At 42.8% G+C, this 27,985-nt stretch overlaps 1 protein-coding gene across 1 annotated transcript in view; it reads left to right on the top strand.

The window, feature by feature from the left end:
* LOC308518601 (phospholipid-transporting ATPase ABCA3-like) overlaps window positions 1-27,985 on the top strand; it is a gene marked incomplete at both ends in the record, with an annotated part of 332,625 nt that overhangs the window by 19,151 nt on the left and 285,489 nt on the right. Inside the window, one exon of the mRNA XM_081090312.1 lies at window positions 12,172-12,313. Within this exon, the coding sequence (XP_080946438.1) occupies window positions 12,172-12,313 (142 nt within the window). The remainder of the gene's footprint in view (window positions 1-12,171; window positions 12,314-27,985) is intronic.

Raw genomic sequence — 27,985 nt, 5'->3', positions numbered from 1 at the left:
CCCTACCCCCCCCCCGCCCCCCGCTCATGCCCTCACCCCCCTGCCCCCCTGTTGTCCATGTCCATTGGTTAGGCCTATATGCTTGCATATAAGTCCTTTGGTTGATCTTTCCCCCTTACCCTCACCCTCCCCTACCTTCCTTCCAAGGCCTGACAGTCCAATCAATGCCTCTCCGTCTCTGGATCAGTCCTTGTTCATCAGTTTATGTTGTTCATTATATTCCACAAATGAGTGAGATCATGTGGTGTTTATCCTTCTCTGGCTGGCTTATTTCACTTAGCATAATGCTCTCCAGTTCCATCCATGCTGTGGTAAATGGTAAGAGTTCCTTTTTCTTCTTCCTCTTCTTAAAGAATACCTTTCAGCATTTCATATAATGCAGGTTTGGTGGTGATGAACTCCTTTAGCTTTTGCTTATCTGTGAAGCTGTTTATCTGATCTTCAATTCTGAATGAGAGCTTTGCTGGATAAAGTTATCTTGGTTGTAGGTTCTTGCTGTTCATCACTTTGAATATTTCTTGCCACTCTCTTCTGGCCTGCATGGTTTCTGTTGAGAAATCAGCTGACAGTCGTATGGGTATTCCCTTGTAGGTAACTGACTGTTTTTCTCTTGCTGCTTTTAAGATTCTCTCTTTGTCTTTTGCTCTTGGCATTTTAATTATGAAGTGTCTTGGTGTGGTCCTCTTTGGATTCCTATTGTTTGGGGTTCTCTGTACTTCCTGGACTTGTAAGTCTATTTCTTTCACCAGGTAGGGGAAGTTTTCTGTCATTATTTCTTCAAATAGGTTTTCAATATCTTGCTCTCTCTCATCTTCTGGCACCCCTGTAATTCTGATGTTGGTATGCTTGAAGTTGCCCCGGAGGCTCCTTACACTATCTTCATATTTTTGGATTCTTTTTTTTTTCTTCTTCTTCAGTTGGGTATTTTTTGTTTCTTCGTATTTCAAATCTTTGACTTGATTCTTGGGATCCTCTTGTCTGCTGTTGGATCTCTGTATATTATTCTTTATTTCAGTCAGTGTATGCTTAATTTCTAGTTGGTCTTTTTTCATATCCTCCAGAGTCTCACTAAATTTATCGGCGGTTTCCATAAAATTGTTGAAAAACCTTATAAACGTGGCCTTGAACTCTATATCCAGTCGTTTGCTTTCCTCCATTTCTGTCATTTGTGACCTGTTTCTTTGTCTCCACATTTTTTTATGCTTCCCTGTGTTGATAGAGTGGTTTTGTGTGCTAGGTGTCCTATGGGACCCAGTGGCTCAGCCTCCCCAGTTACCTGAGGTGGACACCCTTGGTGCACCCCCTTGTGGGCTTTGTGCACAGTCTTGTTGTAGTTATGCCTTGATTGTTGTAGGATCACTGGGAGGAATTGACCTCCAGGCCAATTGGCAGTGAGAATTAGCTATGTCTGCAGTGGGAGAACTTCTGTGCTGAAGACACCCTTCTGGGGCAAGACTTGCTTCAGTGGGGCTTTGGTGTTCACTGAGTCTGCCCCCTGAGTTTGTCCCTTATGGATCTGAGGAGTTGTAATCTGGATGGTCCCACTCTGACCACTGGGTACACTGGCTCTTGGATCTAAGGAGGTGCTAATTTAGCCTCTGCCTGAGGTTACCCAGCAGGAGCTAAGAAGAGAACTGCAGATTCCCCTTCCTTTTTTGGAGTTTGGAGGTGCCCAGATGAGGCCCAGCTGTGAAGCAGTGCAAGCTGCTGTGGGGCCTTGGGCCTTCTCTTGGAAGTTCTGGGTCTGTCTGGCCCAGCTGCAATTTGTTAGGTAATTTTCAGGTTGCAAAAGGCCAGGGCATTCATATCCAAAAGCCTCTGCTGCAGCCTGGGTGGGGCAGGGTCTCAGGGAATCAAAGGGCGGAGCAAGCAGCTATGGTGGATCCTCAGCTCTGCCCTAAGGGGCTGTGAGTCTCAGTGTCCTGGTAATTGCTGCAAGCACCTCTGAGGGAAAGCCGCCCTCAAGTTCCGTGTTCTGCCTGCTGCCAGACAGTCCAGTTTCTCTCCGTATGAGTCCTGGGACACCAGAGACTTCCTGGATCTGGAGTTCACAACAGCCGGGAGCCTGTGACTCCCTCCCGATTCAAAAAGACAGCCGCGTCCTCAGGTGCCCACCCCGTTCCGTGCGCACTCGAGCCTCCATACCTCTGCACTTTACTTCCGCAGCTCCTCTGAGTCTCAGTGTGCTTTTCTTTTTCCATCTAGTTGTAGAATTTCCACTCAGCCAGCCTTCCTGTAGTTCTGGATGATGTCCGTTTTGTCTTTTCGTTGTAGTTTTGAAGTTGTTGTGGGAGGCAGCAATTTCCCGGTGTTTACCTATGCTGCCATCTTGGTTTCCTTTATGTTACTCTTGAAGGTGACTTTGCCACAATGTGAATAAACTGCCACCTTTTGGAGTAGGGGCTCATACGAAAGTCTGCATTCCCAACTTTCCTTGAAACAATCTATGTTCTGCAGCTGTGGCCATCATCCTGAGACCAGGTCCTGTCGCTGGGATTTAGGGGGCACTGGAGTGGAGTCTCTCCCCACCATGCCCTTTTACATTCAGGGATTGAGCCTAACTCACTTTGGGGGAGGCCTGGCAAGGGTGACAGGTGTCACAGATAGAAGGATAGAGAATGGAGAGGCAGACAACCTGCTTGGTCCCTGCCTGGGTAGGGTCAGGCAGATGAAGGGCAGCCAGCCTGCCCCATAATTGGGTGAGATAGTGTCTTATGTGTCCACCTCTCATCCCATGGGCCCAGCCACACCCCTCAGCTCTGGGCAGCCCACTGTGTTCCATGACAGCATGGTCTACCCTCACATGTTGCTCGCCCTAAATGAGTAGGAAGAGAGCAGTTGGCCCATAGACAACTACACAGAAAGATAGGGCTCATGGCTAGTGAGTGCATTGATGGTGGCAAGAGTCTCACCTGCCTCTGTGGCAGCACTAAGGGGCAGCAAGCCAAGTGGTAAGGAGCAGTGAGTAGGCAGACGGTAAGAAGCGAGGGGTCCCAGATTGCGAGAGGGATTTCCAACTGTTGGCTTAGGCCTGGGCCTAAGCCAGCAGGTGGACATCCCCTGAGGGGTCCTGGACTTCAAGAGGGTGCAGGCTGGGCTGAGGGAATTTTGTGCACTGGGCCTCTAGTACATTAATAAAATGAATTATCAAAGCACAGTGTTGGAGCATTTATTTACATATATGTGACAATGGATTAGCAGCCAAGATACTTATTTTTTATTTATATATTTATTTATTTTAAATCTTTATTGATGAGAGTATTATAGATTCTCCCAGTTTCCCCCCCATTGCCACCCTACACCCAGTTCCCACCATGCCCCAGGCCTTCATCACCCTATTGTCTGTGTACATAGGTAATGCATATCCTATATAATGAAGGAAACATGCAAATTAACTGTCCCTCCACTATGCTCAAGCCAGTGAGGAGTGAGTATGCAAATTAACCCAACAAAGATGGTGGGTAATTTGCATACACAGCAGAATGAGAGAGCCAGCAGCTTGGGGGTGGGGGGCATGACTCCCTCGGTCGCTAACTTAGGGGGACGTGGCTCCCTCAGTCACTGGATGGAGAGCAGAGCAGGAGAGCCGGAGGCTTGCGGGGACATGGCTCCCTTGGTTGGGGAAAACCCAGAGCATGGGGAGCATCAGGAATTCTGGGAATAGTAGTTTTGATGGCAGCCCCAGGACTGGAAGTGCTCACTAGCCGTGAGCCCAGCTTCAGACTGAGCAGTGCTCCCCCTCTGGGAACACACTGACCACCATGGGGCAGCTTCTCCATTGAGCGTCTGCACCCTGGTGGTCAGTGCGTGTCATAGCAACTGGTCATTCTGCCATTCAGTCCATTTGCATATTAGCCTTTTATTATATACAATATTTTTTATCTTTTTATTCTCCTTATTAAAGAAGACCCTTTAAAATTTCTTGTAATATTGTTTTGGTGATGATGAACTCCTTTAGCTTTTCCTTGTCTATGAAACTCTTTATTTGACCTTCAATTCTAAATGATAGCTTTGCTGGATAGAATAATCTTGGTTGTAGGTCCTTGCTTTTCATCACTTTGAATATTTCTTGCCACTCCCATCTGGCCTGCAAAGTTTCTGTTGGAAAATCAACAGTCATTTTGGGCACTCCCTTGTAGGTAAGTAATTGCTTTACTCTTGCTGCTTTTAAGATTCTCTCTTTGTATTTAAATTTCTGCATTTTAATTATGATGTGTCTTGGTGTGAGCCTCTGTGGGTTCCTCTTTTTTGTAACTGTCTGTGCTTCCTGGACTTGTAACTCTTTCTGGACTATTTCTTTCAGCAGGTAGGGAAGCGGTTCTCAACCTGTTGGTCGCAACCCCTTTGGTGGTCGAACGTCCCTTTCACATGGGTCTCCTAAGACCATCCTGCGTATCAGATATTTACATTACAATTCATAACAGTAGCAACATTACAGTTATGAAGTAGCAATGAAAATAATTTTATGGTTGGGTCACAACTTGAGGAACTGTATTTAAAGGGCCAGAAGGTTGAGAACCACTGAGGTAGGGGAAGTTTTCGGTCATTATTTCTTCAAATAGGTTTTCAATATCTTGCTATCTCTCCTCCTTCTGGCACCCCCATAATGTGAATATTGGTATGCTTGACACCAATTGATATGCTCGAAATTGTCCCAGAGGCTCCTGACATTATCTTCGTATTTTTGGATTCTTTTTTCATTCTGCTCTTCTGATTGGGTATTTTTTTCCTCATATTTCAAATTGTTGATTTAATTCTCAGAATCCTCCACTCTATTATTAAATCCCTGTAAATCATTTTTTATTTCAGTTAGTGTATGTTTAATTTCTCACTGTTCCTTCTTCATGTCTTTGAAATTCTCCCTAAGATCCTTGCACGTCTCACTAAGTCCCTTGAAGCTCTCATTAATTCCCTTGAAGCTCTCGTTAAGATCCTTGAGCATCCTTTTAACCACTGTTTTGAACTCTGTATCTAAGTTTGCTTGCTTCCATTTCATTTAGTTCTTTTTCTGGAGATTTCACCTGTTTTTTCATTTGTGACACTTTTTTTGTCTGTATTTTGGCTGCTTTCCTGTGTTTATTTCTATGTATTAGGTAGAGCTGTTATGACTCCTGGAATTGGTAGAGTGGCCTTGTGTAGTAGATGTCCTGTATGGCCTAGTGCAGTGATGGCGAACTTATGACATGTGTGTCAGAGGTGACACACAAACTCATTTTTTTGGTTGATTTTTCTTTGTTAAATGGCATTTAAATATATAAAATAAATATCAAAAATATTAATCTTTGTTTTACTATGGTTGCAAATATCAAAAAATTTCTATATGTGACACGGCACCAGAGTTAACTTAGGGTTTTTCAAAATGCTGACACGCTGAGCTCAAAAGGTTCGCCATCACTGGCCTAGTGGCTCAGCCTCCCCAGTCACCTGAGTGGGCACTCTAAGTGCAAACCTTTGTGAGCTATTGTGCACAGTCTTGTTGTAGTTGAGACTTGATTGCTATTGGTGTCACTGGGAGCAATTGACCACCGGGTCAATTGGCTGTGAGGACCAGCTGCGTCTATAGTGAAGCGCTGCTAAGAAGACACCCCTAAGGGGCAGGACTTGCTTCAGTGGGGCTTTGGTGCTCACTGAGTCTGCTTCTTGAGTGTGTCCCTTGTGGATGTGTAGGCTTGTGATCTGGTTTGGTCTGAAGGTGTCCACCAGGTGCACTGGCTCTTGGGCCTCCCAGGAGGTGCAAAGTCAGCCACTACCTAGAGCAGTGGTTCTCAACCTTCTGGCTCTTTAAATACAGTTCCTCATGTTGTGACCCAACCATAAAATTATTTTCGTTGCTACTTCATAACTGTAATGTTGCTACTGTTATGAATCGTAATGTAAGTATCTGATATGCAGGATGGTCTTAGGAGACCCATGTGAAAGGGTTGTTCGACCGCCAAAGGGGTCACAACCCACAGGTTGAGAACCGCTGACCTAGAGCCATCTGGCAGGAGCTACAGAACCCCTTGCAGATGGTTACTACTTGAATTGGGCTTGGAAGTGTCCAGGCCAGGTCAAGCTGTGAAGCAAGGCAGGCTGCTGCTGGTATAGGGTCTGGGCCCACTTATTGATAGGTATGGGGCACACTGATGCCAACTACTATTTGTTTGAGAGATTTTAGAAAAGTCTGAAGACTAATCCAGGACAGGCCATTCATATGGAAAAGTCTCTGCAAACAACTTGGGTGGGGCTGCAAATTGGATGGGGCAGGGTCTCAGGGAATCACCAGGGTGGAGCAGACAGTGTGTGTCAGGCTGATGGAGACTTAGATATGGCTGCCAGACAGCTCTGCAACAGGGAGGCCCCAGCATTAGAACAATGATCCCGCAAGTACCCCTATTTGGGAGAAAGCCATCTCCAAGTTCTTGCCCTGATGCCAGATAATCCAGTTTCTCCCCAAGTGTCCCAGGTTCCTTTTAAGCCATAGCCCCGGGGCTGGAGCTCAGAGGGAGCAAGTCTGACTAAGACAGTGATGGCGAACCTTTTGAGCTCGGCATGTCAGAATTTTGAAAAACCCTAACTTAACTCTGGTGCCGTGTCACATATAGAAATATTCATAATTTTTTAAAATATTTGCAACCATAGTAAAAAAAAGATTTATATTTTCGATATTTATTTTATATATTTAAATGCCATTTAACAAATCAATCAAAAATATATATAAAATGAACAAAAACAGAAAAACAATGTACATTTAGGAAAAAATAATAATAAAAACGATGATAATCAAATGGTATGAAAACTAGAAATTAGTGACTTTCTTGGTGCTGAAGTTTGTCTGTTAATTCTTCAATTGCAGGTTCATACTTGGTGCACTTCAAGGCCAAGCAAGCACCACTAACTTCATCTGTTAGCTGGTTTCTTTTGTTTGTTTTAATATTATTTAATGCTGAGAACAAAGTCTCACAAAAATATGTTGATGAAAAAATTGTTGGCAAAGCCATCGCTAGATTTTTTATGTTGCCAAAAGTGTCAGGTACTCTGTTCCAAGCACTCAAATTTCTTGTTCGTAGTTGCACTCTTCTTCATTATTCAAACGATTTCATTCCAGATTTTCAAGTTTCGACCTTAAGTCGACAAACACGTGAGTCCAAATGCTACCTTGATAATTTGCAAGTTGCATCTCTAAATCGTCAATTTGCATCCATTGGAAATCCTTTAATTCCAAAGTACTGTAAACAACTACATCCGGATACTTAATTATTTTAATGGTCTGTTCTAGGCTTCTAAATTGGTTGAATCTTTCGCGGAACTGTTCAAATAACGAGTTTACTATATTCTAGTACATAAGTATGGACTCCATTACACTTGTTGTAGTGGCCTTCTCAAAATACTTTTTTATCCAAGGAAAATACTTAATAAGTTTTAGTTTCAATATCTCGCTTGAAAATTTTAAGTTTACTTTCAAAAGATTTGATGTATCCAAACATAACGTCAATACTTTTGCCAAAACCTTGTAATTTTAAGTTCAGTTCATTCATATGAACAGAGTGATCTGTAAAAAAACACCAAATTGCTGACCCACTTATGATCATTGATCTGAGGAAAGTTTGCCAGATCCTTATTCCCAATAAATACCATAATTTCTTCAAAGCACTCCACAAATCACTCAAGTACTTTACCTGGACTCAGCCATCTCACACTATTGAACATCAGTAGTCTGCTGATGGTTTAATCAACTTCTGTTGAAAGTGCAGAAAATTCTCGCTTGTGAAGGGGTTGAGAAGCTATAAAATTCACAATTTTTGTTACAACTGACATTAAATCATTCAATTCTGAGAATCCCGATTTGGCATACAACACCTCCTGATGGATAATGCAATGAAAAGGTACAAGTGGATGTCTAATAGCTTCCATAAACAATTTCAGGAATCCCACATTTTTTCCCACCATATTTGGTGCCCCATCTGTCGTGACTGACACAATTTTAGAGATATCAATGTTTAGGTCACTGAATGTTTTTATAACAACCTTACATATTTCGTTTCATGATGTACTTATTGGCACTGATTCTAACTTTATCAACTCTTCTCTCCTTGTGAGACCATCAGAATATCTAGCAATAATGGCCAACCGAGCATTTGATGTGACATCAGTAGTTTCATCAAGAGAAATCGAAAAATATTTACAACTATTTAAGTCTTTTTTTAATTGATGTTGTACATTTTTGTTAAGATCTATTATTCTGTCTTTGATAGTATTTCTACTGAGTGGCAACTCAGAAATTCTTTAAATAATATCATCTTTATTTTTCATATTGTGAAATAGAGCTGGTGCACATCTTAGAAATGTTTCCTTAATAAATTCTCCGTCACTGAGGGCTTTTCCATGCTGAGCTATGGAGTGAGCAATACAGTAACTTGCTGATGTTAAATTTGTAGAGCATCTTACAAATTTAATGATGGAATTTGATTGACTTTTATAGAGGTGTAGCTGCCTAGAAATGTATTCCTTCCTTTCATCGATACTTTTTTTCAAGAGCTGACAGTGATTAGTTTCAAAATGTCTCTTTACATTCCACGTTCTGCTTACTACCATTTCATTACACCGTATGCACAATGATCTGTTGTTTCTGTCGACAATCCTGTACATCTTGGTCCCTATGTCTTGAAAGGGTCGGCTACTGCTGCTTCCACTTCCTTTATCATTCAATCTTGCTTTTTAAATTTTTTTTTGTTTCTCCATCACAAGGCTGCAGAAATAAATAAATATAAATCACGGCGTTTTTTATAAAAGGTTGATAGGTTTCTTGCCTAGTAACTTTTTGCAGTGTTGTTGCACTGACTCCTGGTGCAAAACAATTCAAAGATAGTATGTATAACCAACAAATATATGGTGCTGTAATCAATTATCTGACACACAGAATGTCTCGTCGAGCCCTGTTGCACTGTATATCTTTTTCTTCTAACCCTCCCACTCCTGTCTCCTAACGAACATGGCGATTAAGTGCATCCGTTTGCCGAGTGCACCCGAACACACGGGAAGCTTACCCGAGGCACATGTTGACAATAAGGAGGCCATTTCCAGAACTGGGCATTTTGTCACTCGAGTAAAAATAAAATGTCATGAGTAAAGATTTAGCTCTTTATAGTGCAATTCTTAACCTTTTTATATTAATGTCAATATTGGAACAATGTATCTTGGATGTTTTCACTATGTACCTTTGCTACGCAACACCGATGTACATGTTTACATCCGGTTTTAGAATTGCATTATTGATCATGAGTAACGTGAGTAATAATATTACTCAAGTGATGCCCAACTCTGGCCTTTGCGAGAGACAGATATTTGAATTATGCAACTTTTTGTCTCTGTCGATGTATGTCATCCAAAATGAGTTCATGTGTCACCTCTGCCACGCGTGTCATAGGTTCACCATCACTGGACTAAGACCATGTGCTGGCCCTTTAAGAGGAACTGCTGGGTTTCCAGCAGCCTCAGTGTTACTTGCCACAATCCCCGCTGGTTTTTAAAGCCTAAAGTTACAGGGACCTCTCTTCCCATCTCTGTCACCTTGGAGTGGGGGTCTGGTGTGGGGCTGGAGCCGCCTGCTTCTCATAGGTGGCCTCCGCAGTGAAGATATCCCTCCTGACTAAAAACACGACGCAGGTGGGTGTTGGACCAGCTCCTTCTGCGCCTCTGCCCCTCCTACCAGCCTCAATGTTCTTTCTTTTCTGCTTCTCTATTTGTAAAACTTCCACTCAGCCAGCTTTCAGGCGGTTCTGAGTGATGCTGGTTCTGGATTTTAGTTGTAATTTTGATGTGGTTGTGGGAGGCAGCAAGTATCACCATCTTGTTTCTCCCAAGATATTTTTAAAAGTCCTACAACTCAATAATAAAGAGCCAAGCAGCCCAGTTTCAAAGATAAACAAAATATTCAAATAGTTTATCAAAGCAGATATACGAATGGCTAATAAAGACATGAAAAGTATGCAATGCCATTATACATCAGGAAAATACAAATTTAAGCCATATGAGACACCTCTACCCTCCACCAGGAAGGCAAAAATTAGTCTGACGATACTGTGAAGGATGTGAAACCACTGTTGGTGAGACTATAAAATGGTATGATCAGGTTAGAAATATGCCTGCCATTTGTTTGCTCAAATAAGTCTAAACACACATCTCTTCTATATGAGTCATCAGTTGCACTCCTATGAATTACCCTAAAGAAGGAAAACATATTTTCACAAAAGAGATGTGTAAGAATGTTCATAACAGCATTATCCATATTAGCCAAATAATTATTGGGAACAGTCAGGTAATTTTCAACCAGAAAATTAATGACCTCTGTTATATTTACACTGTGAAATATTGCTCAGTGACAAAAATGAATTAACTACTGAAAAAAGCAGTTACATTAATGAATCTTATTCTTTCTGATAAAAGAAGCCTTATGGAAAAGAGTATAATCTTGTGGGTTTTATTTATATGAAATTATATTACAGGCAGTATTACCCTATGGTGAAATCAGAAAAAAAAAATGCATCTCTGAGGGAGTGTGATCAGGATCGACTGGAAAGGGGCATGAGAGAACTTTCTGGGGTTGAGGCTCTTGTTTATCTTGTATGTGGTTTGGATTATGAAAACTGTATTTGCCAAAATGTATGTACAGTTAAGCAGATATACAGTTAAAATTTGTCCATTTTATTGTATCTAATTTTACCTCAAATAAGAACTATAAACAAGTATTGAATTCTAGTAAATGCTGAAGTATTTTGGTGGAAGTGTACTTATATTTCCAACTTCTTTGTCAGTGCATCCAAAGATTAGATGTATTGATATATATAAATTACATAGGTATTATATATGAATGTATGGAGATATATACATTTAAATTAATGTTATGTAGTATAAATTACATATGTATACCTCATTTTTTTAATGTATACTTGTCAGTCTCTTTTTGAGCCATAAATCCATTCTTTTACTCTGCTCTTTAATGCTGTAGCTACACTTCTGTTTTTCCAGCCAGCTCTATATAAGACTACTGTTAAAGCACAGGACTTGGGGGAGAAATTTGATCTTTCCTGTTGGCTTTCTGTCTGCTTGTAGTTTCTATGAGTGACATCCCAGCAACACTTCTTTTTTTGCAGTAGCACTTTCTTCCTATAGCAGCAGCCAAATACAGTTTGCAGATTGTCCAACAGTTTTCAAAATCAGCCTCATCACACCCTCTCAAAGGTGACCAGCTCCAGGTGGCTGGAGCTCCTTCTCAGAAATCTAGGTCCAGTCCCAGAGGGCCCTTCTCTCACACTCTGGGACAGCACCAGCTGACTCGTGCATTCTCCTCAGAAGTTTGGTGTTCAGCCCCACAGGACCTCTCCTCTAAGTTTATAATTTTTAGTAATTATAAACTCTTGCTCTTGTTCCCTTAGTCCTAGGGCTGGTGGCTGCTTGCTGCTGTTGCTGCCTGATACCTTAGAATTTTCCTACCCTTTCTATTTTCTGCTGTACCTTGAACAGATACATAGCTCTCTATTATGTTCATATACCATAGTTTATGCAGTCTCCTATTTATGAGCAATTGATTTCAATATATTTCCACCACAGATAACATTAACAACAAACGTATACATACCTTTTCTTCATATTGTTGGAGATATATATTTCAAGTCTGTTCCTGGAAGTAAGATTGCTGAATCAAACAGTAAATGCATATGTAATTTTGTTAAACATTACAAGATTCTCCATTACAGTTGTGCCATCTTGCATCCTACAAGCAATGAATTAAAGGGCCTTTTTGTCTATAATCTTGCTAACAGAGTGTGTGGTTAAGCTTTTTGATTTTTCCAGTGTGATAGGTAAGAAAAATATCGCTGTGGTTTTAATTCGCATTTATTTTACGTGTGACATTGAGAAACTTTTCATGTATTTGTGGGCCACATATATTATCTTGCTTTTGTGAACTGTCTGCACATTGAGAGGACTTCAGATGTAGATGTGATTGGAGCATCTATATTATGTTGGGAGTCACTGCCATTTCCAGGCATTCAGTATCATGTTGACATCAGATGAGTCTCCTCTTTCAAATCACATGGTTTTCCTTATGTTATTAACTGTCCTTTATTTCTAATATTTGCTTTTCAGTTTGTTCAGTTTTAAGCATAGTTTGTTTCCTGTTGCTACTTCTAGGTAAAATACCATCTGCGTTTTGTTAGGATACAAAGGACTATCCAACATCCAAACCCGTCAGGCTGGAAAACGTCCTTACTCTTTCCTATTTACCCCTCTTCAGGACCCAGGAACCCAAAAGACCATGACGGAGGGAGTCCTGGTGAGTAGATATGTAAGCAAACTTATTTTATTATCCCAGTTGATACCAGCATATACATATATATACACACACACACGTACATATATACACACACATATACATATATACACACACACATAAATATGGTTTTATGTGTGTATATACATATACAACTATCCTATATAATAAAAGCCTAATATGCTAATAATATGCTAAGGCTGCTCAACTGCTCGCTATGATGTGCACTGACCACCAGAGGGCAGACAGTCCACTGGTCGACCAGTTGCTATGGTGTGCACTGACCACGAGTGGGCAGATGCTCTGACTGGTGCAGCGATGGCGAACCTTTTGAGCTCAGCGTGTCAGCATTTTGAAAAGCCCTAACTTAACGCTGGTGCCGTGTCACACAGAGAAACTTTTTGATATTCGCAACCATAGTAAAACAAAGACTTATATTTTTGATATTTATTTTATATATTTAAATGCCATTTAACAAAGAAAAGTCAACCAAAAAATGAGTTTGCGTGTCACCTCTGACACGTGCGTCATAGGTTCGCCATCACTGGACTGGTAGGTGAGCTTGCTGCTGGGGTCCTGCCAGTTGGGACTGAGTGAGATGGGCCAGACATGCCCTGGAGCCCTCCCATGTTCCCCCCCAGCTGGCCAACCTCCTGCACCCTTCCCCGGCCCCGACCATGCACAGGTGGGTCCCTCAGCCTGGCCTGTGCCCTCTCTCAATTTGGGCTGAGGGACGTCCCCCAAGTGCATGAATTTCATGCACCGGGCCTCTAGTACATAATAAGTTTGTTTATTCTTGTGGTAATTTTAAAAATTAGATTTATATTCTATGAAAACCACTTTTCAATCCCATATATTTGACAAACTTAAAAAATATATATAATATATCTATATCATGCTTTATTCTCTTTCGATTCTTTTAAAAAAATATATATATATTATTGATTTTTTACAGAGAGGAAGGGAGAGGGATAGAGAGTTAAAAACATTGATGAGAGAGAAACATCGATCAGCTGTCTCCTGCACACCCACTACTGGGGATGTGCCCACAACCAAGGTACATGCCCTTGACTGGAATCGAACCTGGGACTCTTCAGTCCACAGGCTGATGCTCTAGCCACTGAGCCAAACTGGTTAGGGCTCTCTTTTGATTCTTATAGCAATATATCTATCTTTATATAGTTGTGGTTTAGTGTTTTGCTTTTCAAATGTGCATATTTTCATGTGTTGGCATTGCTTGCCTATTTATGTCTATATATAATTTTATTGATTTGATCTAAAAGTTTTTACATTGGGATGGTAATTTTTAAGTCAGATTTTTCACTTGGTATATTATCATATGTGAAAAACCCTTAATGAGGAATTTGCATTTACTGAATATCTTGAGATTTTATCTTTGGCAAATATTCAATAGAAGGAAAAACTATGCACATTCTAGCATTAGCAACAAAAATTGGAAACAACATAACCAGTAAGAGAATAGGTGAACCTGTTAGGCAGTCATTAAATATACTCTTTTATGATATAATCTGTTGAGAACAAAGTATTTAAATTGAATCTAGAGGTACCTGCATAACTAGCTAAATGGAGATGGATGGGGTTATTCCAGGCAATGGAATTAAACTCATGAACACATGTAGGACAGGAGGCCACATTCAGGGAGCTACATGACCTTCTGTTTACTTTTTAATAGCTAGCATGGAGGGTGCACATGGGAGACTAGTAGAGATGAGGCTAGGAGGAAAATAGGTCATTAACGATCTAGTTTGTAAAGTGAAAAAGTATGAAGTTTCTCCTGGAAGTTATGAGAGAGAATCAGAACAATATTTAACATGAATAGGAGAAATGATATGATGTGGTAGTAGATGCATCTCTCCAAGTTTTTGTTTGTATCTGAACACAAAAGTTTTGTTTTATACTGTTGCTGAACAAAGAATATTGTGACTTATGTTTTGCAATCCTATATAATAAAAGCCTAGGTGGTGTCAATCCTCATGTGACATCCTCGTGCGATGTCATCACAAGATGGCTGCCACAAGATGACTGCCACAAGATGGGCAGCAGGAGAGGGCAGTTGGGGGCCATCGGGCCAGCAGGGGAGGGCAGTTAGGGGCAATCAGGCCAGCAGGGGAACGGTTAGGGGGAGATCAGCTGGCAGGCAGAAGAGGTTGGGGCAATCAGGCAGGCAGGCAGGTGAGCAGATAGGAGCCAGCAGTCCAGATTGTGAGAAGGATGTCCGACTACCAGTCAGTCCCATAGGGGTCCCAGATTGGAGAGGGTGCAGGCTGGGCTGAGGCACCTCCCCGCCCCACCATGCACGAATTTTATGCACTGGGGCTCTAGATTATATAATAATTTGTGTAATTAATCAAATTAATTTAGCTTGGCCATAGTGGCTCAGTAGGTTGAGCATTGTTCCATGCACCACAGGATTGCTAGTTTGATTCAGTCAGTGCTCATACCTGGGTTGCAGATCTGATAGACAGTGGGGGAGCATATGGAAGGTAACTGATTGATATTTCTCTCTCACATCAATGTTTCTGTCTCTTCCCCTTTCTTCTCTCAAAGCATGTCTTCAAGTGAGGGAAAAAAAAACCTACAGTATTTAAGAGAATGACTTGTTTTTCCTTGGACATTGGGATTTTATTTTGTCATCACTTACCAATTTTGGGTGGCATATTACTTGAGAACAGGCAGTATACCCTTAAGTTTCCTTAATGCCACACTATTTCTGGGGGAATGTTAAATATAGAGGAAGAAGGATGAAAGACTGAACATTCAAATTAAGGAGAAATGACAAGAGACAAGGGTACAAGGACTAAGAAGGATTGGAAGGAAAACAAGTAGGAAATTTAGATATATATTACATGAAATGAGGGAGAAATGGAAAACTATGCCTAATATTTTAGTTCAAATCCACAAAAGACCTTATTGATATTTTTCCTTTTTTATTAAATTTATTGGGGTGACATTGGTTAATAAAATTATATAGGTTTCAAGTGACATTTCTGTGATGTATGATCTGTCTATTACATGGTGTGTTTACCACCTAACGTCAGATAATCTTTCATCACCATATATTAGGCCCCTTTAACTTTTACTATCTTCTAAACTCCTTATCTCTGGTAACCACAATACTGTTGTCTGTCTATGTTGTTTGTTAATTTGTTGCTTTTAGTTTTATAACCCCACATATGAGTGAAATCATTATATGGTTTTTAACTTTTCCTGATGGACTTATTTTGCTTAGCATGATATTCTCAAAGTCCATCTGTGTTGTCACAAATGGTAGTATTTCATTTCTTATTATATCTGAGTAGTATTCCATTATATATATGGATCACATCTTTATCCAATCATATATCAAAGGACAGTTCAGTTGTTTCCAAGTCTTGGCCACTGTGAACATTACTACAATGAACATAGGGGTGCACATCATTGTGAATCTGTATTTTCAAATTTTACCCAAAAGGGAATTTTCTGGGTCATATGGTAAATCTATTCTTAATTTTTGAGGAACCATCCTACTGTTTTCTATAGTGGCTATACCAGTCTACACTCCCACCAGCAGTGAATGCAAGTTTCTTTTTTTTCACATCCTCTCCAATACTTGTTATTACTTGTCTTATCCTATATAATAAAAGGCTAATATGCAAATCATCCCCTCGGGAGTTTGACTGACTGGGAGTTTGACCACTCTCTATGACATGTGCTGACAACCAGGGAGATGCACGGAATGAAGGAAGGCCCCTGTTGGCAGCCAGCAGCTGGGGGAAGGAAGGCCTTGGCCAGCAGCTGGCAGCCTAACCGTACAAGAATTTAATGCACTGGGCCTCTAGTCTCTCTATATAACAGGCTAATATGCTAAGTGTCTGACCATTCGACTGGTCGCTATGACACACACTGACCACCATGGGGCAGGTGCCAACACAGAAGCTGCTGAGCTGCAGTGACTTAGCAGCGGTGGTTCTCGGGTGACGCACCCTGAAACCAGACAGGAGAGAGCCCAATTTCTTGTGGGGGCCACGCGATTCCACCTTCGGCTATGAATTATGTTGTTGCTGGGGCACTGTTGGCCCTGCATCTGATTTACTGCACACTTGCATTTGTGTTCCACACCCTGTATGACTGCAACTTTGCAGAGTGCCCTCTCACACTCCGGGACCCCTTAAGGGATGTCGGAGAGCCCATTTCAACTCAATCCCCGCAGGCCAGGCCAAGAGACCCCACCTGCTGGAGGGACCACACTAATTCCACAGATGTCTTTTGAGCCATGGCACCCCAGGTGCAGCTGGCTGGGGAGGGACCACAGAAGGTTGGCTCCAGTGCATGTCTGGCCCGTCTTGCCTAGTTTCGCCCTGCCAGCCACCTTTTAATTAATTTCCTTTCAGTGTTCATGATTCTGTGCACTGTGTCACTAGTTTATAGTAGCCATTCTAAAGGTGTGAGATAATATCTCATTGTATTTTTTTGTTAATCCTCACTCAAGGATATTTTCTCCATTTATATTTAGAGAGAGTGGAAGGGAGAGGGAGAGACAGAGCGAGAAACATTGATGTGAGAGAGATATATCAATAGGTTGCCTCCTGCACAGCTTGGGACTGAGCCTGTATCCGAGGTAGGTGCCCTTGACCGGAATTGAAGCCAGGACCCTTCAGTCCAAAGGGGGGTGTTCTCTCTACTGAGCCAAACCAGCTAGGGCTCATTGTAGTTTTTATTTGCATTTCCCTAATAGCTATTGAAGTTGAGCATCTTTACATATACCTGTTGGCCATTTGTATGTGGCCTTGAGAGAAGTGTCTGTTCAGGTTCTCTGCCCAGTTTTTAATTGAATTGTTTGAGTTGCATGAGGTCTTTATACATTTTGGATATTAAACTCTTGTCAAAACTGTTGTTTGTAAATATATTCTCCTATTTTGTTGGTTGTCTTTTGTTTGTGGTTTCTTGTGCTGTGCAGAAATTTTTAGTTTGATAGAGTACCATTTTTTTATTTTTCCTTTGTTTCCCTTGCCCTTTGAGATATGTAATAAAAAAATACTGTCTTTGCTCCATTGAGTGTTCTTGCCTCCTTTGTCAGATATAAATTGACCATAAAGATATGGGTTAATTTCTGGGCTCTCTGTTCTGTTCCATTGATCTATAGGCCTGTTCTCATCTCAGTAACAGGTTGTTTTGATTATGATGGTTTTGTAGTATAGTTTGATATCTGCTACTGTGATCCCTCCAACTTTGTTCTTCTTTCTCAAGATTGCTGAGGCTGTTCGGGGTTTTGTCAATTCCATACAAATTCTGGATTTGTGAAGTATGCCACTGATATTTAAATAGGGATTGCATTGAATCTAGATTACTTTGGGTAGGATGAACGTTTTAATTATGTTAATTCTTCTAATCTGTGAACATGGTATATATTGACACTTGTTTGTTGGTTAAGTTTATGACTAGCTACCTTATTTATTTTGTTGCAGTCATAAATGGGATTGTTTTTTTGGTTTCTCTTTCTGAGAGTTTGTTATTGATGTATTAAAATACCCCTGGATATTAATTTTGTATCTTGCCACTTTGTCAAATTCATTCATTCAATCTAATAGTATGTTGGTGGAGTCTTTGGAGTGGTTCTCAACCTTCTGGCCCTTTAAATACAGTTCCTCATGTTGTGACCCAACCATAAAATTATTTTTGTTGCTACTTCATAACTGTAATGTTGCTACTGTTATGAATCATAATGTAAATATCTGATATGCAGGATGGTCTTAAGCGACCCCTGTGAGTCGTTCGACCGCCAAAGAGGTTGCGACCCACAGGTTGAGAACCACTGCTTTAGGGTTTACTATGTATGATATCATGTCATCTACAAATAATGTCAGTTTTATTTCCTCCTTTACAATTTTGATGACTTTCATTTCTTCTTGTCTGATCACTGTGGCTAGGACTTCCTGTACTATCCTATATAATAAAAGGGTAATATGCAAATTGACCCTGATGGCAGAACGACCGGGAATGCTATGACATGCACTGACCACCAGGGGAGCTGCCCTCTGGTGGTCAGTGCACTTCCACAGGGAGAGTGCTGCTCAGCCAGAAGCCAGCTCATAGCTGGCCAGTGCAGTGGTAGTAGCAGAGCCTCTCCTACCTCCGTGGCAGTGCTAAGGATGTCTGACTAATGGCTTGGGCCCGATCCCCCGCGGGGGAGCAGGCCTAAGCCATTAGTCGGACATCCCCCGAGAGCTCCCAGGCTGCTAGAGGGATGTCTGACTGCCAACGGGCCTAAGTGGACATTCACCTGAGGGCTCCTGGGCTGCCAGAAGGATCCTGGACTGCGAGAGGGCGCAGGCTGGGCTGAGGGACCCCCCCCCCCACCGAGTGCATGAATTTTCGTGCACTGGGCCTCTAGTGTTGAATAAGAATGGTGAAAGAAGACATTCCTGTCCTGTTTCTGACAGGAAATGCTTTTAGTTTTTGCCCAGTGAGTATGAGGGTGGCTGTAAGTTTGTCCAATATGACCTTTATTATGTTGTGGTATGATTCCTCTATTCTCACTTTGCTGAGAGTTTTTATCAAAAATGGGTGCTGGATTTTGTTGAATTCCTTTACTGCATCTATTGATATGATCATGAGGTTTTTATCCTTTATTTTGTTTATGTGATATATCACATTGATTTATTTACAAATATTGCATCATCCTGTATCCCTGGAATAAATCTTACTTGGTCATGTGTATGATTTTTGTAATGTATTGCTGGTTCCAATTTGTTAATATTTTGTTGAGGATTTTAGCATCTTTTTTTTTCAGAGATAATGGCCTATAATTTTCTTTTTGTATTGACTCTTTTTCTAGTTTTTCAATTAGGATAATGCTGACCTCATTAAAAAAAAAGCTTGGAAATCATCCTTCATCTTAAATTTTTTGGAATAGTATGAAGAGAATAGATGTTAACTATTTGAATGTGTGGTAAAATTTACTGTGAATCCATCTGATTCAGGATTTTTGTTTCCTGGGAGTTTTTTTTATTACTCTTTCAATTTCTTTTTTTTTTATTATTAAATATTTATTGTTCAGATTATTACATTTGTTCCTCTTTTTTCCCCCCCATAACTACCCTCCTTCCAGTTCCCACCCCACCCTCCGCCCTCACTCCCCACCCATTGTCCTCATCCATAGGTGAACGATTTTTGTTAAATCTCTTCTGCCATCTCCCACACCCCTTTCTCCCCCAAGAATAGTCAGTCCATTCCCTTTCTATGTCCCTGATTCTATTATAATCACCAGTTCATTCTGTTCATCAGATTATTTATTCACTTGATTCTTAGATTCACTTGTCGATAGATGCATATTTGTTGTTCATAATTTGTTTCTTTACCTTTTTCTTCTTCTTCCTCTTCTTAAAGGATACCTTTCAGCATTTCATATAATACTGGTTTGGTGGTGATGAACTCCTTTAGCTTTTCCTTATCTGTGAAGCTCTTTATCTGACCTTCAATTCTAAATGAAAGCTTTGCTGGATAAAGTAATCTTGGTTGTAGGTTCTTGGTATTCATCACTTTGAATATTTCTTGCCACTCCCTTCTGGCCTGCAAAGTTTCTGTTGAGAAATCAGCTGACAGTCGCATGGGTATTCCCTTGTAGGTAACTGACTGTTTTTCTCTTGCTGCTTTTAAGATTCTCTCTTTGTCTTTTGCTCTTGGCATTTTAATTATGATGTGTCTTGGTGAGGTCCTCTTTGGATTCCTTTTGTTTGGTGTTCTCTGCGCTTCCTGGACTTGTAAGTCTATTTCTTTCACCAGGTAGGGGAAGTTTTCTGTCATTATTTCTTCAAATAGGTTTTCAATATCTTGCTCTCTCTCATCTTCTGGCACCCCTATAATTCTGATGTTGGTACACTTGAAGCTGTCCCAGAGGCTCCTTACACTATCTTCGTATTTTCAGATTCTTTTTTCATTTTGCTTTTCCGGTTGGGTGTTTTTTGCTTCTTCGCATTTCTAATCTTTGACTTGATTCTTGCGCTCCTCTGGTCTGCTGTTGGGAGTCTGTATAGTATTCTTTATTTCAGTCCGTGTATGCTTAATTTCTAGTTGGTTCTTTATCATAACATCGAGGGTCTCATTAGATTTCTTGTAGATCTCATTAAGTTTATCGGCGGGTTCTAGACAGTTCTTGAGAGACCTTAAAAGTGTGGTTCTGAACTCTGTATCTTCCATTGACAATTTTGTCCTGTTTCTTTGTCTCCACATTTTTTTATGCTTTCTTGGTGCACCCCCTAGTGGTCTTTGTGTGCAGTCTTGTTGTAGTTAAGCCTTGATTGTTGTAGTTAATACTGGGGGGATTTGACCTCCAGGCCAACTGGCTGTGAGAGTCAGCTGTGTCTGCAGTGGGAAAACTTCTGTCCTTTGTGGAGGTGCTAATGTAGCCTTTGCCTGAGGCTATCTGGAAAATTGCTCTGTGCAGGGCTTCGGCGGGGCGGGTCGTACGGGATCAACAGGGCGGGCAGAGGGAGCAGTTAGGGCTTCTCTCAGTCCTGTCCCCAGAGGCTCTGCCTCTCAGTGTCCCAGAAACCGCTGCAAACCTCGGAGAGAAAGCTGCCCTCTCGTTCCGACCGATGCCAGACAGTCCCGCTTCTCCCGTTTGAGTCTGGGTCCCTAGAGGCTCGCCCAGAACTGGAACTCAGGGCCTGAGCCTCCCTCCCGATTGAAAACGACAACCGCACCCTCAGCCACCAGCCCGCTCCGCGCGCACCTCCGCACCTTTGTATTTTCCGCACTGCGCCTCCTCTGAGTCTCGGTATGCTGTTCTCTTTGCTTCTAGTTGTAGAACTTCCCCTCAGCCAGCTTTCCTGTGGTTCTGGGTGATGTCCGTTCCGTCTTCTAGTTGTATTTTTGAAGTGGTTGTGCAAGGCAGCATTCTCCGGTGTTTACCTATGCCGCCATCTTGGTTCTCCTACTCTTTCAATTTCATTAGTTGTTATCCATCTATTTGGTTTTCTCATTCTTTCTAATTGAGTTTTGGATAATGGTATTTAAATATTTATTTAATGATTTATAATTATTCAAGATTTTCACGTATAGTTTACATATATCATTGTTTCCAAATATTAAAAGTACCTTTTCCAATTTATGATTTTATCCATTCTGTTCTTTATTGAACAAAAATCTTTACTTTTACATAATTCATCATTTTTTTGCCATGTGGTCTCTTCTATTCGGTCTTCATTTAAGAATTCCAACACTACTCCTAAATTCATAAATATTCTCCTAATATTTCTCTTTTATGGTATTTCCTTCTATAATTTTGTTGTTAATCTATGACAAGTTCACATTTGTATTTGGTTTGGTTAGAATTCCATATTATTTTCCTTCCCATAGAGAAAAACAGTTTTCCTAAAATAATCTGTCCTAAAATTATCTCTTTCTCCATATTAGTCTGTCTATTCTTACACAGATGTCATATTATGGTTAACAATTATTTTTGGTTAGAAATAGCCTCCAAGAAAATCCATATTATAGAATTTAGCAAACAAGGACTTTTAAGGTGGCTATTTTAACTATTCTCATTGAAATAAGAGAAAATAAGTGTTCTATGAAATAAATGATTTTTAAAAATTGCAGCCAATAAATAAAAATGATAATAAAGAAGTAAGACACTAAATCTAGAATTAGAAAATACAGGACAGATTTAATAGCCAAACTGAGATGACAGGAGAAAGAGGAAATGATATTGGAACAGTAAAATGTATTCAATTAAAAAATAAGTAAATCAAAATGGAGTTACAGTGAAAAGTGGGTAAATAAAAAAATTCTAACATATGTGTTACTAGAGTCCTCAGGGAAAAGGAGAAAAGAAGGCAGAATAAATAAAGTATAGAAAAATGGCTGGAAGAGTCCTAAATATAAGACAATAACCATAAAGTGACTGGAGCAGATACAGTGGGGCCTTGACTTACGAGTGTCCAGACTAACAAGTTTTTCGAGATACAAGCCGTCTCTCAACCGATTTTTTGCTTTGAGTTGTGAGCTAAAATTCAGGTTACGCTTCAGATACCGCACCGCTAGTTGGTGCAGCGAACGTCACAGTGAAATCACAACATCATCCCAGCATCACGTGTCTCACTCATTCACAATTGATTTGACATACAAGTAATTTGAGTTACAAGCTCCATCACATAACGAATTAAACTCATAAGTCAAGGCCCCACTGTATCTTATCTAATAAAGAGGGGATAAGCAAATTGACTGTCACATTGTAATGGTCAAGATGGCTGCGCCCACAGCCGAGGCCGAGTTCCTGTAACGAGCCTTAACGAGCAATCAGCAGGGACCTGAGGCTGTGTGGTGCTGGGCCAGGGAAGGGGACCTGAGGCTGCTCCCCCCACCTGGTGGGGCTTGATGGCGACCTCAGGCCATGCCCCATACCTCTGTAGAGCTTGATGGGGGACCACAGGCCACGCCCTCGACCCTGGCACCCAGCCAGGGGACCTTACAACACACCCTACACCCTGGCGCTGGGCCAGGAGGCCTGAGGCCGTGCTCTCCGCCCAGTGGGGATTGACAGGGGACCTCAGGCCATGACCCCACCCCGGTGCTGGGCCAGGGGTCCTCAGGCCACACATCCTGCCCTGGCGCCAGGCCAGAGGACCTGAGGCCATGACCCCTGCACAGGCGCCAGGCCAGGGGACCTGAGGCTGCACCTCCCATCCGCGAAGCTTGATGGGGGACCTCTGGCCATGGCCTCGCCCATGGGGTTTGACGGGGAACCTCAAGGTGCAACCTCCACCTCAGCCCGGTCCATGGGACCTCAGGCCATGTCCCCCACCCAACAAAGCTTGATGGGGGACCTCAGGCCGCAACCCCCGCCTGGCAGGGCTTGATGGGAGACCTCAGGCTGCTCCCCCTGCCCAAGCACCAGGCTGGAAAACCTGAGGCTGTGCCTCTTGCCTGGAGGGGCTTGATGGGGGAACCTGGGCTGGGGGACCTCAGGCCATGCCCCCTTCCCCAGCACCAGGCCAGGCGACCTGAGGCCACGCCTTCGGGCTTGATGGGGGTGGGGCCAGCCAGATCTGGATCTAGCCCAATGGGGGTGGGGCTGGCTGGGTCTGGGTCTTGCGCAATTGTGAAGCACACATGGGTGGGTTGGGACTTGACTCTGGTTCACATGGCGCGCCCCAGACTCTGACAGGAGGAAGATTTTCATATACATTTTACTAATTTTCTTTCATCTCTGACACTTCTATTATAGAGAAAGGGCAAATAGAAATATTAAAATATTTCCATTAAATAATTCCCTTTACACATGCATGAATTTTGTGCACCGGGTCACTAGTATACATATAAGATAAAATAGGTGTTGCTTTGTTTTTTTAAATATATTTTATTGATATTTTACAGAGAGGAAGGGAGAGGGATAGAGAGTTAGAAACATCGATGAGAGAGAAATATCGATCAGCTGCCTCCTGCACACCTCCCACCAGGGATGTGCCCGCAACCAAGGCACATGCCCTTGACCAGAATCGAACCTGGGATCCTTCAGTCTGTAGGCTGACGCTCTATCCACTGAGCCAAACCGGTTACGGCATAAAATAGGTTTTAAGAAACAGGCCCTCCCTGACTGGTTTGGCTCAGTGGATAGAATGTCAGCTTGTAGACAGAAGGGTCCCTGGCTCGATTCCAGTCAAGGGCACATGCCTGCATTGCGGGTCGATCCCCAATGGGGGGCGTGCAGGAGGCAGAAGATCGATGATTCTCTCTCATCATTGATGTTTCTGTATCTCTTTTCCTCTCCCTTCCTCTCTGAAATCAATAAAAATATATTTTAAGAAAAAGAAACAGGCCCTTTCAGTTTTATATCTCACATATAAATGAAATCACATGGTTCTTAACTTTTTCAATTTGACTTATTTCACTTTGCATGATATTCTCAAGGTCCATCTATGTTATTAATGGCAGAATTTCATCTTTTCTTATGGCTGAAAGTAACAAATGAACCAACAAGAATAGCTAGCAGACACAGACAAAATATGGTGCTTACCAGAGGGATGGTGGGTGGGGGCAGTGAAAACAATTAATTAGGAAAACAGCTGGTACTGAATATTTAAGCTTCCAGAAGAACAATTAATGAATCATTTTTTAATCTTTATTATTATTGCTTATTAAAACTGGACAGCTTCACCCTTAATCTGTTCCAGCCATAGGAACACTGTCATTTCGCAATTATCTATCCTATCTAATAAAAGAGTAATATGCAAATTAACCATCACTCCCTCATTCTGTTACAAAGATGGCAGCAGCCACAGAGCTGGAGCGAGCAGGAGGCTTGGTTGCCCCCAGTGATGGAGGAAGCCAAGCTTCCCGCCTGCCCTGGCCAGCCCTAAGCTCCACTCAAGGCTACAAAGTTTCAATTATAGAAGATAAATGAATCCCAGATACTGCTTCCAGCCTGCGGGCATGGCCAGCCTGAACACGGCCCTCAGCCCCTCATCCAGGCTGGCCAGGCACCCCAGCGGGACCCCCTTTCCCCACCCTGAAGGGGCTGTGGCCAGCCTGAAAACAGCCATCAGCCCCTCACCTAGGCTGGCCACACCCCCATGGGGTGAGAGTCCCCACTGGGGGTCTTGACCAGCCTGCAAACAGCCATCAGCCCCTCACCCAAGCTGAGCACACCCCAGTGGGGACCCCCACCCTGAAGGGGGTGTGACCAGGCTGCAGACAGCCATCAGCCCCTCACCCAGGCTAACCAGGCATCCCAGCAGGACCCCCACCCTGATCCGGGACACCCTTCAGGGCAAACCAGCCCGCCCATGTACCAGGTCTCTATCCTATATAATAAAAGGGTAATATGCAAATTGACCCTAATAACAGAACGGCTGGGGAATAACTGGTCACTGTGACACACACTGACCACCAGGGGGAAGATGCTCAATGCAGGAGCTTCCCCCTGGTGGTCAGTGCGCTCCCACAGGGGGAGTTCTGCTCAGCCAGAAGCCAGGCTGATGGCTGCCAGCACAGTGGTGGTGGCAGGAGCCTCTCCCTCCTCCTCAGCAGCGCTAAAGATGTCTGACTGCAGCTTAGGCCTGCTTCCCGCTGGCAAGTGGACATCCCCCAAGGGCTCCCAGGCTGCCAGAGGGATGTCTGACTGCCAGCTTAGGCCCAATTCCCTGTGGAGCAGGCCTAAGCCAGCAGGTGGACATCCCCCGAGGGGTCCCAGACTGCAAGAGGGCACAGGCCAGGCTGAGGGAACCACCCCCTGAGTCCACAAATTTTTGTGCACTGGCCCTCTAGTATATATATAAAATAGAGAAATATGCAAATTAGCCATGACACCATAACATCATGACCAAACATCAGGGACCTGAAGGTGCATGGTGCCTGGTGGGGTGTGGGACCTCAGGCCACTCCCTCCACCCTGTGGGGCTTGACAGGGGACATCAGGCAAGTCCTCCCCCCCTCCGCACCTGGCCAGGAGACATCAGGCACGACCCCCCCAACCCCGGCACCAAGCCAGGAGACCTCAGGCCATGCCCCCTGCCTGGTGGGGCTTGACAGGGCCCTCAGGCCACTCCTTTCCTGGCAGGGCTTGATGGAGACCTCAGGCTGTGCCCCCCACCTGGTGGGACTTGATAGGGGACCTCAGGCCATGCCCCACACCCCAGCGCTGGGCCGGGGGGCCTCAGGCTGCACCCCCCCACCAGGCGGGGCTTGACAGGGGACCTCAGGTTGCGCCCCCTGCCCAGTTGGTCTTTATGGGGATCTCAGGCTGCACCCCTCGCCTGGTGGGGCTTGACAGGTGACCTCAGATCACACCCTCCCACCCCAGCGCTGGGCCAGGAGACCTCATGCCATGCTCCCTGCCCCATTGCTGGGCTGGGGGACCTCAGGCCACTCCCCCTACCTGGTGTGGCTTAACAGGGACCTCAGGCTGTGGCCCCCACCTGGCAGGGCTTGATGGGGTTCCTCAGGCCATGCCCCCCCTCCCGTGCCAGGCCAGGGGACCTCAGGCTGTGCCCCCTGCCCCAGGGCCTGGGCCAGGGGACCTGAGGCTGCTTCCCCCTCTCAGAGGGGCTTAACAGGGGGGTGTCTTGCTGGGTCTGGGTCTCACCCAGTGAGGGTGGGGCCAGCCGGGTCTGGGTCTCCTGCATTTTCGAAGTGCGTGTGGGTGGTGGGCAGGGACTTGACTCTAGGTCCCACAGCACACCCCAGACTCTGAAAGGAGGGAGATTTTCATTTACATTTTACTAATTTTCTTTCATCTCTGACACTTCTATTATAGAGAAAGGGCAAATAGCAATATTAAAATATTTCCTCTAATTAATTCCTTTTTAATGTGCACAAATTTTGTGTACTGGGCCATGTTTTTATAAAATGAATATCTCTTCCCAGAAAGGAAATGGCCTTTTGACATTATAATAAAAAATATTTGTTGTAAAAAATTCATACATATTCATATTTTTGCATGTGGCTTTCCAATTTTCCTAGCACCCTTTATTGAGGAGGGTTCTCTTTTCATCATTGTATGTTGTTGGTTTTTTATCGAAAATTATTTGCCCATAAATATGTGGTTTTATTTCCTGGCTCTCTATTCTGTTCCATTGGTCTGTGTGTCTGTTTTGTTTGTTTGATTTGCCAGTACCATGCTGTTTTGATGATTGTTGCTTTGTAGTATAATTTGAAGTCAGGGAGGGTGATACCTCCAGCTTCATTATTTTTTGTTGTTGTTTCCCTCTTCAGGATTACTTTCACTATTTCAAGTTTTTTGTGGTTCCATACAAATTTGTTGATTTTCCAGATCTTGGTTTTTGTAAATGATGCTGCTATAAACATAGGGGTGCATATATCCTTTCTGATTGTTATTTCAGAATCCTAAGGATATATACTCAGAAGTGGGATCCCTGGGTCAAAGGGCAGTTCCATATTTAATATTTTGAGGAATCAGCATACTGTTTTCCACAGTAGCTGCACCAGTCTGCATTCCCACCAACAGTGCACTAGAGTTTCTCCACATCCTATCCCGCACTTGTTTGTTGATTTTTTGATATTAGTCAGTCTGGCAGGTGTGAGGTGATGCCTTGTTTTAGTTTTAATTTGCATCTCCTTAATGATTAGTGACCTTGAGCATTTTTTTCATATATCTATTGGCCATATGTGTTTGCTCTTTGGAGAACTGTCTATCCTGGTCCTTTGCCCATTTTTTAATTGGGTTGTTTTTCTTTTGTTAAGTTGTATGAGTTCCTTATATATTTTGGAAAGTATCCCCTTATCAGATGAATCATTGGCAAATATGTTCTCCCATACAGTGGGCTTCCTTTACATTTTGATGATACTTTATTTTCTGTGTAGAAGCTTTTTTATTTTTACAGAGTCCCATTTCTTTCTTTCTTTTTTTTTTTTAATATATTTTATTGATTTTTTACAGAGAGGAAGGGAGAGAGATAGAGAGTTAGAAACATCGATGAGAGAGAAACATCGATCAGCTGCCTCCTGCACATCTCCTACTGGGGATGTGCCCGCAACCCAGGTACATGCCCTTGACCGGAATCGAACCTGGGACCTTTCAGTCCGCAGGCCGACGCAGAGTCCCATTTCTTTATGTTTTCCTTTGTTTCCCTTGTCCTAGAGGATGAATCAGCAAACATATTGCTACGGGAGATAACTGAAATTGTTTTGCCTATCGTTACTTCTAGGATTTCTATG

This window comes from Myotis nattereri, assembly GCF_964212035.1.
Source record: "Myotis nattereri genome assembly, chromosome: 4".
Taxonomy (NCBI): domain Eukaryota; kingdom Metazoa; phylum Chordata; class Mammalia; order Chiroptera; family Vespertilionidae; genus Myotis; species Myotis nattereri.
The sequence above is the reverse complement of the archived record's forward strand: the minus strand, read 5'-3'. Positions and strand labels throughout refer to the sequence as shown.